This window comes from Pinus tabuliformis, chromosome X (genome assembly GCF_031772625.1).
Source record: "Pinus tabuliformis cultivar Carrire ecotype Pingquan chromosome X, CPIR1, whole genome shotgun sequence".
Lineage (NCBI taxonomy): Eukaryota > Viridiplantae > Streptophyta > Pinopsida > Pinales > Pinaceae > Pinus > Pinus tabuliformis.
In genome coordinates this window covers 11,923,940-11,938,968 of record NC_142308.1, presented here as the reverse complement: position 1 = coordinate 11,938,968, position 15,029 = coordinate 11,923,940, and the positions used below count along the sequence as shown (strand labels likewise).

Below are 15,029 nucleotides of genomic sequence, written 5' to 3'. Positions count from 1 at the left end.
TTTATCTTGATTTATTTTTCCTCCGGAGCATTCCATAAACTGGTCCAGGATCCTTTTGAAGCGCCTAGCAATGATAGTCGAAGCACCTCCCATTAGAAGGGTATCATCAGCAAATTGAGAGTGATTTATGTTTTTTGTGCCATGCACGAACTTGATCCCTATTATCAGTCCTGCCCTTCTATTATAGTCCAGTGCTTTGCTTAGAGATTCAGCCATTAGAATAAATAGGTAGGGGGAGAGGGGGCAGCCTTGCCTTAGGCCTCGTGAGGATTGAAAGGCTGTGCAGGGTCGTCCATTCACAAGAGGCGAAATCCAGGGGTTGGAGATACATGCTTTGATCATGCAGATGAAGGAATCATTGAATCCTAGCTTGCTTAGGACAGCATATAGAAATGAATGATTGATTCTATCGAAAGCATTTGCTAGATCAAGTTTAAGAATAAAACCTTTTTCCTTTCGGCTGAGGCTTGAGTGAATAGCTTCTTGGACCAGAAGGATAGAGTCGGAAATATGTCTGTTGGCCAAGAATCCACCCTGATTTTCGGATATCAGAGTAGGAAGGAGAGGCTTAAGTCTTGAGGACAGAATTTTTGTTATTATTTTATAGGCCGAGTTGCATAGGGATATTGGACGGAATCTGGCAAAGGAGGTTGGCCGGTTCTCTTTAGGAATGAGAGCTAAATAGGTTGAGTTTGTAAAGCCTCCAATTTTACCTTTTTTTAAGACCCAGCGTATCATTTTGAGGATGTCCTTTTTGATCAAAGACCAAAATTCTCTATAGAAGCTGATTGGAAATCCATCTGGGCCTGGGGCTTTGTCCGGATGGAGGCTCCAAATCGCCTTTTTTATTTCCTCTTCTTCAACTTCTTTTGTGAGGCTATTATTCATTTCTGGAGTGACCTCTCTGCTCATGTGCTGGAGAAAGTTTGCATAGTCCACCTCATTGTGGTCCTTGGTTAATAGAGTTTTGAAGTGGGCTGTAGCCGCTTCCTTGATTGCTTCTTGAGAATCGTGCATGTTCCCTTCTCCATCTCGGATTGCGTTCACTGTATTGTTGTTTTTTCTTATTGTGGCTTGTTTGTGAAAATAGGAAGTGTTTTTATCACCTTCACGTAGCCAAGTTTGCCGAGATTTTAACCTCCATTTGATTTCTTCATCTCTAACAGTTTGAGATAATGCTGCATACAATCTGATTTCACTTTGCTTGGCTTGCTGGGTGAGTCCTTCCACTTCTATATTTTGCTGTATTTTTTCGAGCTGCTATTTGATTTCTTTTTTTGCTGCCTCGGGCTCCTTGTAATAGATTTTTGCCCATGCCTTTAACGCATTTCTTGTTTGCTTGATTTTCGATTCCCATATGTAAATGGGGGATCCTTCCACGTGATGCAGCCAGGCTTGCTTGATGATTTCACGTGCTGCTGGGTTTTGATTCCAAAGGGAGGAATATCTGAAGGGAATGGCACCAAGAGGGCTTTGACTTTGCAAAGAGAGGGTAATGGGGAAATGATCTGAGGCAGAGGAGTTGAGGACTTCAGATTGCCCAATAGAGAAGGAGGAAAGGAAAGCGATGTTGACGAGGAATCGGTCAAGTCGCTCCATTATATTACCAGCTCCCAATCGCCTATTACTCCATGTGTACTTGCGATTCTTGGGCTTTAGATCCACTAGATCCTTATCATGCATAATGCGTTCTAACCGATTTCGCCATTGGTCGGCAGTGAAGTTCCCTCCTCTTTTTTCATTTGAGTGTAAGATAAGGTTTAGATCCCCCGCTAGGATGAGATTGTTATCATTATCTCCATCTAACTCTTCTTCTAAGGTGGTCCAGCAGATCTCTTTTTCCCTAAATTGATTGGGAGAATATATGTTGTAAATTTTTACCTCTTTGCCATTGTCCTTGTTTTCCAGCTTAGTGCTTATCCAATGCTGCTGTGTTTTGGTCACCTGACAGCTCCATCTGTTTACATTCCACATAGTTAAAATACCCCCTGATGCTCCCCTAGCTTCGCTGGTACAGCCTTCATACTGCTTGTGTTGTTCAATGAGTTTACTGATTTCAACCTGACTTAGCTTTGTTTCTTGAATAAGTAGGATATCTGGCTTTTCACTACGGATTAACTCCATGAGGGCAGCTTTTTTAGAGGGGTGCCCTAGTCCCCTGCTGTTCCAGGACAGCACTTTCATCATTATTTACCTGTGTTGTGCAGAGGTGCTCGCCTCTCTTTGCCTTTGAGGTTGCCTTCCTTGTCCGAGATTCCTAGTATGAAGGTTTCTATTGGCGTCTGGGATCCCATTGCAATATCCTTTTGTGCACTTTCCTCTCGATGCTGTTTTGCAGATTTCCTTCCTGGCCCAAGTTTTTTCTGAGGCTCGTTGGAAACAACTAGATCCTTTGAAAGGCTTCTTGTGATTCTAGTTGAGGTGCTATCCGGTGAAGGTTGAGAGATATGGGGGGGCGAGGAGGATTGATGTTCAGGCTCATGAGAGGGATCTTCCTCGGAGAGAGATGCAAAGGGTTTGAGGACGGGGGATGGGGGGATCAGAAGCCCATGGAGGGGAAGGAGGAGAGGGAGAAGTAACTTGCTGAGAGGATGGGGGAGGAGGTCCAGAGCTGGATGGTTGCATGGAGGATGAGGGTTTTATCAATGAGGGCTCAGCTGTATCTTGCGGAGGGTTTGATTATTTTTTTTTCCGAACAATTTCCCATGCTTCCTCGGGGGCTTCTTTGTTAACATTATCTTCTGATCTAAATTTGGTGCATCTGTTAGCAAAATGACCATATTCATGGCATACCTTACATTTGAAGGGGAGCTGCTCGTAATCCACTTGCTGAATGTGCGTCCAGTGGTCGACTTGGAGTTTGACTGCTTCTGGTAAGCCTTTACTTAGGTCCACTTCTACGCATATCCTCGCACAGGCATACATGTTCTCCTTTGGTTCCGATCTGTCCACATATTTCCCCACTGCGTTTCCAATAGCACGAACAGATTCATCTCCCCAGCAGTGGAGTGGGAGATGTGGCAAGCGAACCCATACCGGGACCGCATTAGGAACATCCATTTCTGGATCAAAATCGGGAGTCCATCGATTTAGATAAAGTCCTCTGGTGTCCATAAAATAAGGACCGTTCCTGAATATGAGGTTGCGATCTTCCACTGATTCAAAGAGGAAGGTGTAGTATCCCCTTCCACAAAATCTTATAGCGATTTTCCCTTGGACCATCGTATTCCAGTTTCTTTCCACCCATTTTTGAACCGTGCGAGGGGAAGGCCACAATCCTGTAAACTGTCCAACTAATGCACGATCTGCTAGAGTTACAGCAGCTCTTCTTGGTAGCGCTGTGGGCAGAGGGATCAGCGGTATTTCATCCAGTTTCTTGATAAACTTTGAAGCTGTGGGACGGATTCGTGCCGTATTGGTTTCTGGAACGAGCATGGCAAATGCTTTCTCCATTTCAGAGAGCTCCTGAGAAGGCTGAGTCATGGCTCCGAAAGGAGGAAAAAAGGGCAGCGGGGGAAGGGGACCGAAGAAAGAACAAGCTGAGGCGACGAGGCGGAGGGAGCAGCTGCCACAGAGCTGCTGCAAGGAGGGCAGGAGGCCCGAAAGAAGACCCGGGCTCGGGAGAGCAGGAGGCTCCAACCACGAAACCAGGTCAGGGCTGCGGCCCAGCAGCGGGGCTGCCTGGCGCGGAGAGCACTAGCGGCTAAGGCCAGAACCAGAAGGGTTCGCTGTCCATTTTCTCAGCAGTTCTTATTAGGTCAATCAGAATGGAAAGAAGGCCCCATTTTTGATAGGGCGTCTCAATACTTTAACTATATATTAATAATAAAGAATGATTATTAATTAATTAATATCAATATTAAATAATTTATATTAATATTAAATATTCAAAAAATAATAAAATACTATTAATATTAATATTAAATGAATATTGTGATGTTGGACCATGGTTGATCATGGTAGATCATGATTATAAACCCAAGGGAGTAATATTAAACCCAATGGATTAATATTATAAACCCTAGGTATATAAACCCTAAGATAAATACTAGAAACCCTAAGATAAATATTGTAGACCCTAAAATAAACATGGTTGACCATGTTTTACCATGGTTGATTTTCATATTGAGACAATCTTTGTCACAATGTGACATTTGACCATGGTTGACCATGATTGATTTTCATATTGAGACAGTCTTTGTGACATTGGACAATGGTTGTGCGTGGTTGACAATGATTATAAACCCAAGGGATTTACATTAAACCCTAGGATTAATATTGTAAACCTAATGAACCCTTAGATTGATAAACCTAAGGGATTGATACTATAAACCAACGAGATTAATTTTAAAACCCCAAGGTATTATAAACACAAGGAAATAATATTAAACCCAAGGGAATAGTATTAAACCCAATGGATAAATATTATAAACCCAAGGTATATAAACCCTTAGATAAATATTCTAAACCCTAAAATAAACATGCTTGACCACAGTTGAATTTCATATTTACACAATCTTTGTCACAATGCGACATTGGACTATGGTTGACCATGATTGATTTTCACATTAAGACAACCTTTGTCACATTGCGACGTTGATAATGGCTGACCATGGTAGATTTTCATATTGAGAAATAACTAAGTATATAATAGATGATGGTGGTTATTATTATTGTTTTTCGATAACTAAATCAATATGGTCTTACATTCTTCACTCTCATTTGAAGTTTTATGTGTCTATGATGATAGGTGGAGTATCCACTCAAAAAGTCAGAAGTTCCTAATTTTCTACCGAATAACATCCAGAAACAATGATGAGCAATATCATTTCCTACTGTGAAAATCTAATACTAAAATTACTATAATTTTTTAATTAAATATAATAACCCCAAATTATATTGAACAAATTTAATTAAAATTCAAATTTAAGTATATAGTAGATGATGGAGGTTATTGTTATTGTTTATCGATAACTAAAGTATAATCGCCTTGCATCCTTCACTCTCCTCATTTGAAGCTTTATGTTTTTCTGATAATAAGTAGAGAATCCACTCAAAAAATGAAAAGCTTTTGATTTTCTTGATGTTGTTATAATATATCTCCTGATACTTTAACCTAGTATATTAAAAAAAAAAATAGTTTAACAAGTATTTATTGTATTTATAAAATAAGGAAAATAGTTGCAAATAAGTGAATTTATTTATTTATTTTTGAATTAGGCACTTTGCATTACTTTAAATGAAGATTATATAGACCAAAAAAATTTTGCTACTGGTTTTCCCTAAGGGAAACCAGACCAGTTTAAAGTCTTGATGTTGTTAAGACCTCATCTAACTAGAGCATATTGTACATAGAAATTTATAAAAACATGTTGGCACCTTGAGATACATTAAACTGAGAAGACAAAAAAAACTACTCTTGATCGACAATAGATACAATGATATGAAAAATGTTAAACAAAATTCCAAATTTCTTACAAGATTCCATATAAGATCTAAACAAATTTGAGAAAATCCCATGCAAGAACCTTATCAGAAAGCATAAAACATGTTTGAAATAAGTTTATCACTGTAAAAACCAGAGCATTACTGTTGTGCTAGAAACAGAGCACTGCGATTAATTCTTTACAAATTCTTTACTTATTTTTCAGTCGCCACTGCATGAATAACCAGATAAACAAGACCCATTTATAACCAGACAAACAAAGTGCATGTGCGGTGAGACCATTGTAGTCGATAAAACCCTCGCAAACCAATGAAGCCAAGAATAACCAGTCTTATTTATGAGCCACAACTCCATGAATAACAAAAGAAAATACCCCATGAACCAGAAAAACAAAGTGCATGTGTTATGAGACCAGTACACCGAGAAAACCCTCGCGACCCAATGAAGCTAAGAATAACCAGACTTATTTATGAGCTGCAACTACATGAATAACCAGATAAATAAGACCCCACGAGCCAGACAAACAAAGTGCATGTGCGGTGAGACCACTGTAGCCGGGAAAACCCTCGCAGCCCTATGAATCCAAATGAAGCCAATGAAGCCAAATAAGGCATCAACAAGCCAAATCTAGTCATAAATCCTACCACAAACCCTTCCATAAACCCTGTCAAACCTTTCCCTAAACCATAAACCCTACCATAAACCCTGCCAAACCCTACCTTAAACCTTGCCGAACAGTGCAACAAGAGCTAAATTCCCAACAAAAAATTCAAGTGTTGAAAAACACAACAGATAAATTCCCAACAACAAATTCAAGTGTTGAAAAACATAAAATTTTTGGTTGGTAGGATTTAGAATCCTACCGGAGAGCCGAAAAAGCTACCACCATGTCCAAACATTGCCCGAAACCTCGCCATACCACTTTTGCGACAACCATAAAAATTACATGCAACAAAAACACAGAGAAATTAACATTTTGGCATAAACCCAAATTTTTTTGACAGTAAACTCGCAAAAAAACTCCATGAATTTAACCAATTACCATAATGGACCTTAAAACCTGCATTTCCACCACCGAACTAAATTGAATCTCCCATGAGCTCCTTCGAAAACAATATTTAGTGCAATCGAAACAACAACAAGCATATTTGTAAACTCCCCATGAACCAGAACGAACAACCTCAAGCACACTGGTTAATGCCCCTCGAAACAGGGAAATCAACCACAGGCACAACCCTAAACGAGAAACGAACCTCTGTAAACAATAATGCCTGGTGATTAGCACTAAAATGGCAATACAGGTGAACCAGTACTGGAGCCGAGAGGAGCCATTGTCAGCGGAGCGCAGTGCCCACACATCGGATCCGAACAAGATAGCATAGTGCGGCGAAGTCATGCCACAAAACGATTAGGAGGAAACCCTAGACAAAGGGTTAAAGGGACAATTTAATGCGTTCACCAAACTAGACAGGTGGCACAATCTGTTGAACAATCGTCGTACTACAGCTGGGTCGATCTCCCCGTCAAACACCATCGTGGCAGTGAGGGCACATGACAAATGACATCCCTCCCCTAATTAATTTTTTTTAATCCATGCCTCCTCATTTCAAAACATAAATCCTCAGCGAGAAAAAGTGAAAACACATGTATAATTTGGATGGTAAAATATTAATTCACATGTGACTCTTTATGTAACATACTTTTAAAGTTTTAAAATATCTAACCTACATTTTGTGTTTAAAAATATATTCATATCTGCATTTAATACTCTTTATTAAAAGCATAAAAAATATTTTAATAGATATTTATTTATTATTTATAAAATAAGGAAAATAGTTGTAAATCAATTAGTTTTATTTTAAAATTATATTTCATGGCTTTGTAACAACTTCGATTTAAAATATGCAAATAATTACATCAATTTATATGATTAATAATCAACACCCAATTATTCAACTATTTAACGTAGAATTAAAAAAAAACCACAAGTAGAGACGACTTACCTATGTCAACGATATTCCTTACTTGTACTTTTGGAGTTGAATTCTCTTTGAATTCTGCTAACCACAACAAAATGTTTGGGGACGACTCTCCACCCAACCATAGGCTCAACTACATATAATCTTTCTACATATGGGCACCCCGAGCCCTTAATTAACATACTGTCAGGGAATCCTTTGTCTCATAACACTTTTCTTTCAAGAGGATGGATGAAGGAATGATGGATCCCATCTTCTTCATCGTCCATTAAATAGACCAAACAATGGAAATGGGTTCGCATACACACATTCCATGCGTCAACATGCAACTTTTATTTCTTTATTTTAAGTTTTACTTAATTTAGTATTTCTCTTAATTTAACTCTTTCTTATTTTATTCTTTTTTACTTTCGTTAACTTTACTTATTTTTACTATTTTTATAGTTTACTTTAGAGATATTTATTTAGAACTTTGGTTTATTATTTACTATTTTATTTATTTATTATTATAATATTATCTTCATTATTTATTATTTATTTACTATTATTATTTTTTTCTTTACTATTTTTTTACCATTATTATATTTTCTTTATTGTTTATTATTTATTTACTTATACTTTAATATTATATTATTATTTTTATTTTTATTATTATTAGGGGATATTACAAGTTTTTGTTGAATAACAAAGAAAATATTGATATTATTATTATTACTTAATAAAATAATTTAAATCCAAAAAATTGAAAAATATGATTTATGATTTAAATTAATAAATATAAAAAATGTTAGATCTTAGACTTTTGTGATCCATAATGTAGTAAGCATGTCTTTTGGAATAGTCACATCAATATTTCTATATTCAGGGTTCTGTGATTCATAATGAATTAAGCAAAGTCTTTTAGTAGAAATCACATAAGAGAAATTTTTCGCTGACACATTTCGAACCAACAAGTGTGGTTCATCATCAGGACCAGATGATGAATCACACTTGTTGGTTCAAAACACGTTGGCCAAAAATTTATTTTATGTGATTTCTACCAAAAACCTTTGCTTAACACATCAATATTATTTGGTCGACATTTCAAACCAGCTAATGTGGTTCATTCTCAAGGCCAAGGTGAAAAAATCCATATATCTTAATGAATAAATAGCAAGGATGCATCAGAGTCTAGAATTAGTCGTTAGAAACTAGCTGTTAAGAATTAGTTATATATATATATATATATATATATATATATTCCATTTAAAGACTAGCTCTTATAAATTAGTTATTAATTATTTATATAAAAATGTAATTATTTATTAATAATATTAAATTATTATATATGTATTATTGATTATACTAACTAATTTTATTTATAAAATGACGAGATTCAAATCAAAAACATATTAATAATATAAACTAACCCTATTTCTATTTCATAAATAAATAAATAGAATAATAAAAAATAAAAATATAACATATATGAGATTATTCATTATCTAATATTATATATAAACTAAATTATAATAAAAATGGGGAATAATCAAGATGAAAGAGTTGGAATCAAGCTCTTACTCAATTTCCACCCATCATATCTATTGAGATTGATAGCATGTTTGTTTTATATATAAAAAAAGTAAAATTGAATAAGAGCTGGATTCCAACTCTTTCATTTTGATTATTCCATTTTTTTTTATAATTTCTTAATGAATAGTTTTAAATATGTATGAACAATTAGTAAATATTATATTATATTTATATTTTTTATTATTGTATTTATTTATTTATGAAATAGAAATAAAATTAATTTGTATTATTAATATTTTTTTGTTTGACTCTAGTTATTTTGTAAATAAAATTGGTTATTATAATCAATAATACATATATAATAATTGAATATTATTAATAAATAATTTCTTATTTGGTTATTATATATATATATATATATATGATGGTGATGATGATGATGGTTAATGTCCACTGAGACCAAACATTGGTCTATTGGATTTAAAAAAACAAATTGTTTATTGTGATTAAAGATTTTATTCCTATGCTCAAAAAGCTTGGAGAGAAGCCTCCCGAGCTCACTATAATTTTGACATTGTAAAAGGCTAGGAAGGTCAGTATTGTAACAAAGATTGTGAAATCGAGATCTAATGTGGTTATACGTGGGGCACTCTAAGAGGAAGTGGTTTTCATCCTCGATGTTCCTATTCTCACATATATGGCAGATCCATTCCATCCATGGCATTTTAGGAACTGCGTAACGACCTGTTTCACTATGGAGCTCATGAGAATTTTATACAGAAGCATCCAGAACTACTCAAGCGTTGAGGACAACACTTTTTTGAAGGAAAGGGCATGTTAGGTCCCTATAATACTAGTGATTACCCCATTACTATTGTAGTTGTATCTCTTATTAATATTGTTTTGCCCCTATTGTCCCCATATTGTTATTACTGTGCCCCATAGAATCCTTCTATTGTTATTTTTGTGGCTTTATATTATTATTGTTAGGTCGGCTGGGTTATATTGTGACTCCTTAGACTCCTATATATAGAAATGAGGTTTTGTCATTTGAATCATCTAAGAATTGTTGATTTTTGTAATGTAAAGGAGGTTACCCCCTCGAAGAGACTGAATTCTAAGGCGTTCAACTATCTTTTTTATCTTTTTGTGAGCTGGTTTCATAACATTTAGTATCTATATTATAAATAATTACATATTTATATAAATAATTAACAACGAGGGATTTAAAAATTAATATATATATATATATATTAAAAAACTAATTTTTAATGGTTAATTCTGGACTCTGATGCATCTAATTCTTAATGGCTAATTCTGGACTCTGATGCATCTAATTTTTAATGGTTAATTCTAGACTCTGATGCATCTTTGTTATTTATTTATCAAGATCTATGGATTTTTCTACTTTTGTCTTGAGAATGAACTATATTAGCTGGTTCGAATTGTCGACCAAATAATATTGATATAATTAATCCAAAATACATTCTTAATTAAATATTAAAATAATATTAAAATTTATAATATTTCCTATTATTTATAATTTTCCACGCACGAGTGTATAGGAATTTAAACCATGATATTAGGAAGAATTTGCAACATATTGCATATTTAAAATTTTGATAATATAATTTCCAATTTTTGACAATTAGAAGTGACACAATTTGCGTCAGACTTCCCATCATGGATGGCTGCCCTCATGGCGTCTGCAATCTTTGAATGCCAAGGCATCACCCACCATTTTCTTTATAAAAATTTCAAACATGCATTTCGAATTAAGAAAAACAAAATGATTTGATGATTGTAAGCTGAATTAACTTTAAAATCTTGTAAAAAGTTACCAGCAATGGAAAACATGAAGGTTTAAACATTTAATCATATTCATGCAATGTCTAAATATTGATTAATTGTGCTTTTGGAAAAAATGAAGGTTTAAATCTTTTATCATATTCATGCAATGTCTAAATATTGATTAATTGTGCTTTTAGAAAGGAAACATTGGAAATTAGCCCTATTATATAATAATAAATTTAAAAGATGCCAAATGAATTTTAATTATTTTTTTGTTTTTTAAGGACAAAATGATAAATTAATATAGAAAGATTATTAAATAAAAATAATGATTTTTTTTAAATAAATTAAATTATAATTTTTTTTTTTTTAATTTTTTTTTTATTTTTATTTTAACTATTTAGTTAGTAAAATCTTGAGAAAATAAAAGAATAATTATGTTTAATCATTGTCAATCATGGTAAAAAATCAAGTATTGTATTTATGGTTGAATAATTTTTATGTGCTCACACGGAGAGAGAGTGTGTATGTTTTGGGGGTGAGAAGGAGAGACAAGCGGAGATAGAGATATAGATGGGGGGGAGAGGGAAGAAGAGAGAGGAAAAGATAGGGAGGGAGGAAGAGATATAGATATGGAGAGAGAAATGTTAGAGAGAGAGAGAGAGAAGGGTAAGAGAGAGAGAGAGGGAGAGGAAAGGAAGGGAAGGAGATAGAGATAGATAGATATGGAGAGAGTGAGTGTATGTTTAAGGGCTGAGATAGAGAGATAAAGAAGGGGAGATAATGGGAGATAGAGATATAGATGGAGGAGGTAGAGATGTGCTTACACTGAAATCAATGCATACTATTAATCTAATTAATTTGAAATTAATGTACATCATACATCTTGTTGCATCAAATCAGAAATGAACATCTACACTAAAAACAATGCATCTAGTGCAACACAATCAAATAGGATTAGAAATCAACATCTATACTGAAATCAATGCATCTAGTGCAAGCAATCAAATATGATTAGAAATCAATATCTACACTGAAACCAATGCATCTAATGCAAGCAATCAAATATGAGTAGACATCAACATCTATGCTGAAATCAATGCATCTAGTGTAAGGTATTAAATATGATTAGAAATTGACTTCTAAATTGAAATCAATGCATCTATTGCAAGCGATAAAATAGGATTAGAAATCAATATCTACACTAAAACCAATGCATCATGTGCAAGCAATAAAATAGGAGTAGAAATCAACATCGACACTGAAATCAATGCATCTAGTGTAAGGTACTATATAGAATTATAAATCGACATCTACACTGAAATCAATGCATATAGTGCATGTGATCAAATAGGATTAGAAATCAACAACCACATTGAAAATATTAACATTAATGACTTTCTACATCTAACTTCTATGTTTGTATTTGTCTCTGTGAGACTCTTTCTTCTTCCCTCTCTCTCCACTTTCCATTATGTGTCTACCTCCCTCCTCCTCTCCTTCTCTCTCTTCCCCTCCCTCTCCCCCATCTCATTCTATCTGCCTCTCCCTAACTTTCTCTATCTTTCTCTTCTTTCCTCTCTCCCCCTGCTATCTATATTTATACCTCCCTCCATCTCTCCTTATTTGTCTCTCTATCTCAACCCCCTAAACATATGTCACACTCTCTCTCTCTCCCCATATCTATCTCTCCCTCTTCCTTTCCCTCTCTCTCTCTTCCCCTTCTCCCTCTCTCTCTCTACCCCCTCCATATCCCATCTATCCGTCTTCCTCACTCCCTCTCTTTGCCTCTCTCTTCTACCCCGTCCCTCGCCCCATCTATATCTCTATCTATGCTTGTCTCTCCTTCTCACCCACAAAACATACACACTCTCTCTCCATATCTATATATATCTCTCTCCCTCCCTCTTCCTCTCCCTCTCTCTCTCCGTCTTCTCTCTCTCTCTCTCTCTCTCCCCCTCACTGACTCTCCATCTCTCCCTTGTCACTCCCTCTCCACCTTTCTCTCTCTATGTCTTTATTCCCCTTCCAACTCCATCTCTCTCTATCCCTCTCTCTCCTCTCTCTCAAATCTTCTCTCTTTTTCCTTCCTCTCTCTCCCCTTCTCTCCCACCTCGCTCTGTGTCTCCCACATCATACAAACATTCTCTCTACACCCTCCAACTCTGTCACTATCTCCCTCCCTCTCTCCTTTTCTCTCTCCTCCTCTCTCCCCCCTCCATATCTATGTCTCCCTATCTCTCTCTTCCCCTTCTTTCCCTATCTTTATCCTCTCCTTTTCTCTCTCTTCCCTCGTCTCCTCTCTCCCTCATTCCATCTTCCTCTCTCCCTTGTCACTCCCTCTCTTTCCCCCTCCAAATCCATCTCTCTCCCTCCCTCTCTCCCCCTCCTCTCTCTCTTCCTTTCTCTCTCTCACTGTGTCTCTCACCTCTGTCTCTCTCCCACACTCTATTCCCCCTTCCATCTCACTCTCTTTCTTAAATATGATCCCATTGTATTGTATTTAAGAGTATCTAAATTAATAAAAACATAATTGGTTGTAAATTATTAAACCTCTATTTTGGATCAATCATGTTAAAGAAAATACAATAATAAAAAAATTAAAAGAACCATGCACTATCTTTCCTTTATCATTGTTAATCACTTTGCTTTCTGATCGCTTGGATCCTTAGTTAAGATGCATCTATCCTAGTTCTTTATAATATTATTTATATTATATAAAGTTCACATATGTATATATTAAAGTATTCTCATTTTTTAATTTATTAAAAGCTCCATTTAATCTCTATGAAAATATTGTTAGTAGTCATGAGGATGGAGGGTTTAGATATACCTCAAGGTAATTATAACCTTTTTGCTCTTAGATTTAATTAAAAAAGTTATAAAATTAAATGAAAATAAAATATTTTTATTTTGAAATAAGTTATTGTTTTTGGGCATGTGGTATTGATAATACATGGTATTGTAACAATTAAAAGCCTAGATCCATAACATAATAATCAAAAGTCTAGATAGCCCATGGTATTGATAAACCATGGTAGTAGCCCATGGTATTATAATTTTTTTCCCTCCTTTCTCTCTCTCTATCTTTTTCTTGTGGGTATTGGCCCATCGAATTGTAAAAAAACTACTTAGAAGTTAATAATATCCATGGTAAATATTCATGATTAAAAATCGTGTCATATTGTAAATATTAAGTTTTTATCCGCTCATAGATGGAACACATCTATATTAACTATTTCAAATATATTGATTACATAAAATATAATATTACAATATTATATATTACCCAATATTTATAACCACCCCCACCTAATAAATAGTGGCCAGGGGTGGGGAGAAATACTAATTAAAATGTAATATTATTAAATTTTACCTAATATTTCACGCCACCCTAAATATTATATCCTACTCAATATTTCCCCACTCCTACTAATTTTATTGAGCACCTTCCATTATATTGAGTTTACCTTCCTACAACTGAAAATCTGAACGCAACGAAATACAAATTTACCTGATTACAGAAATGCCACTAAATTTACCTCGTTATTATTACAAGATATGCCCAATCGAATCCTCCACTTCCTTTACCTAATTTTCTTTGTTATTAAATGAATAAGATAATCGATCTCTTTTTAAATTGTATATATATCGTTTTCAAAATTGAGTTTGTTAATATTAGCCGATTTTTTTTTTAATTAATTTTTATTTTATTTTTATTTTAAAGTAACGTTACACATATTTTCAGTACAATATATATTAGCCGACACATATAGAGTAACGTTACACATACACATATATTAGCCGACACATATAGAGTAACGTTACACATATATTAGCCGACACAAATATTTTTTTTTTATGTAACGTTTTTTTAATTAATTTTTTATTTTTATTTTTATTTTAAAGTAACGTTACACATATCTTCAGTATATACAATATATATTAGCCGACACATATAGAGTAACGGTACACATATATTAGCCCACACATATATATTTTTTAACATTTTATTTAATGTAACGTTACATTACGTGACAACATCTCCCTTATATCTCCCTTATATTTTTTTAATGTAACGTTATGTTACATGACAACATCTTCCTCATATTTTTTTAATATTTATTTTAACAACATCTTCTTTATATTTTTTTAATATTTTTTAATGTAACGTTACATTACGTGACAACATCTCCCTCATATTTTTTAATGTAACATTACGTTACGTGACAACTCATATACTGGGTTGTAGAGCGCCTCTCGACACAATAAATATTTTTAGTAACAATAGTATTATTATT

The 15,029-nt window shown here is 34.5% G+C and overlaps 1 protein-coding gene across 1 annotated transcript; it reads right to left on the bottom strand.

The window, feature by feature from the left end:
• Positions 1-2,679: 2,679 nt before the first annotated feature.
• On the bottom strand, positions 2,680-3,483 carry LOC149138037 (uncharacterized). Its single transcript, XM_089450217.1, has one exon. It carries the CDS (start codon positions 3,481-3,483, stop codon positions 2,680-2,682), a length of 804 nt encoding a protein of 267 aa, XP_089306343.1.
• Between the last annotated feature and the right edge of the window lie 11,546 nt (positions 3,484-15,029).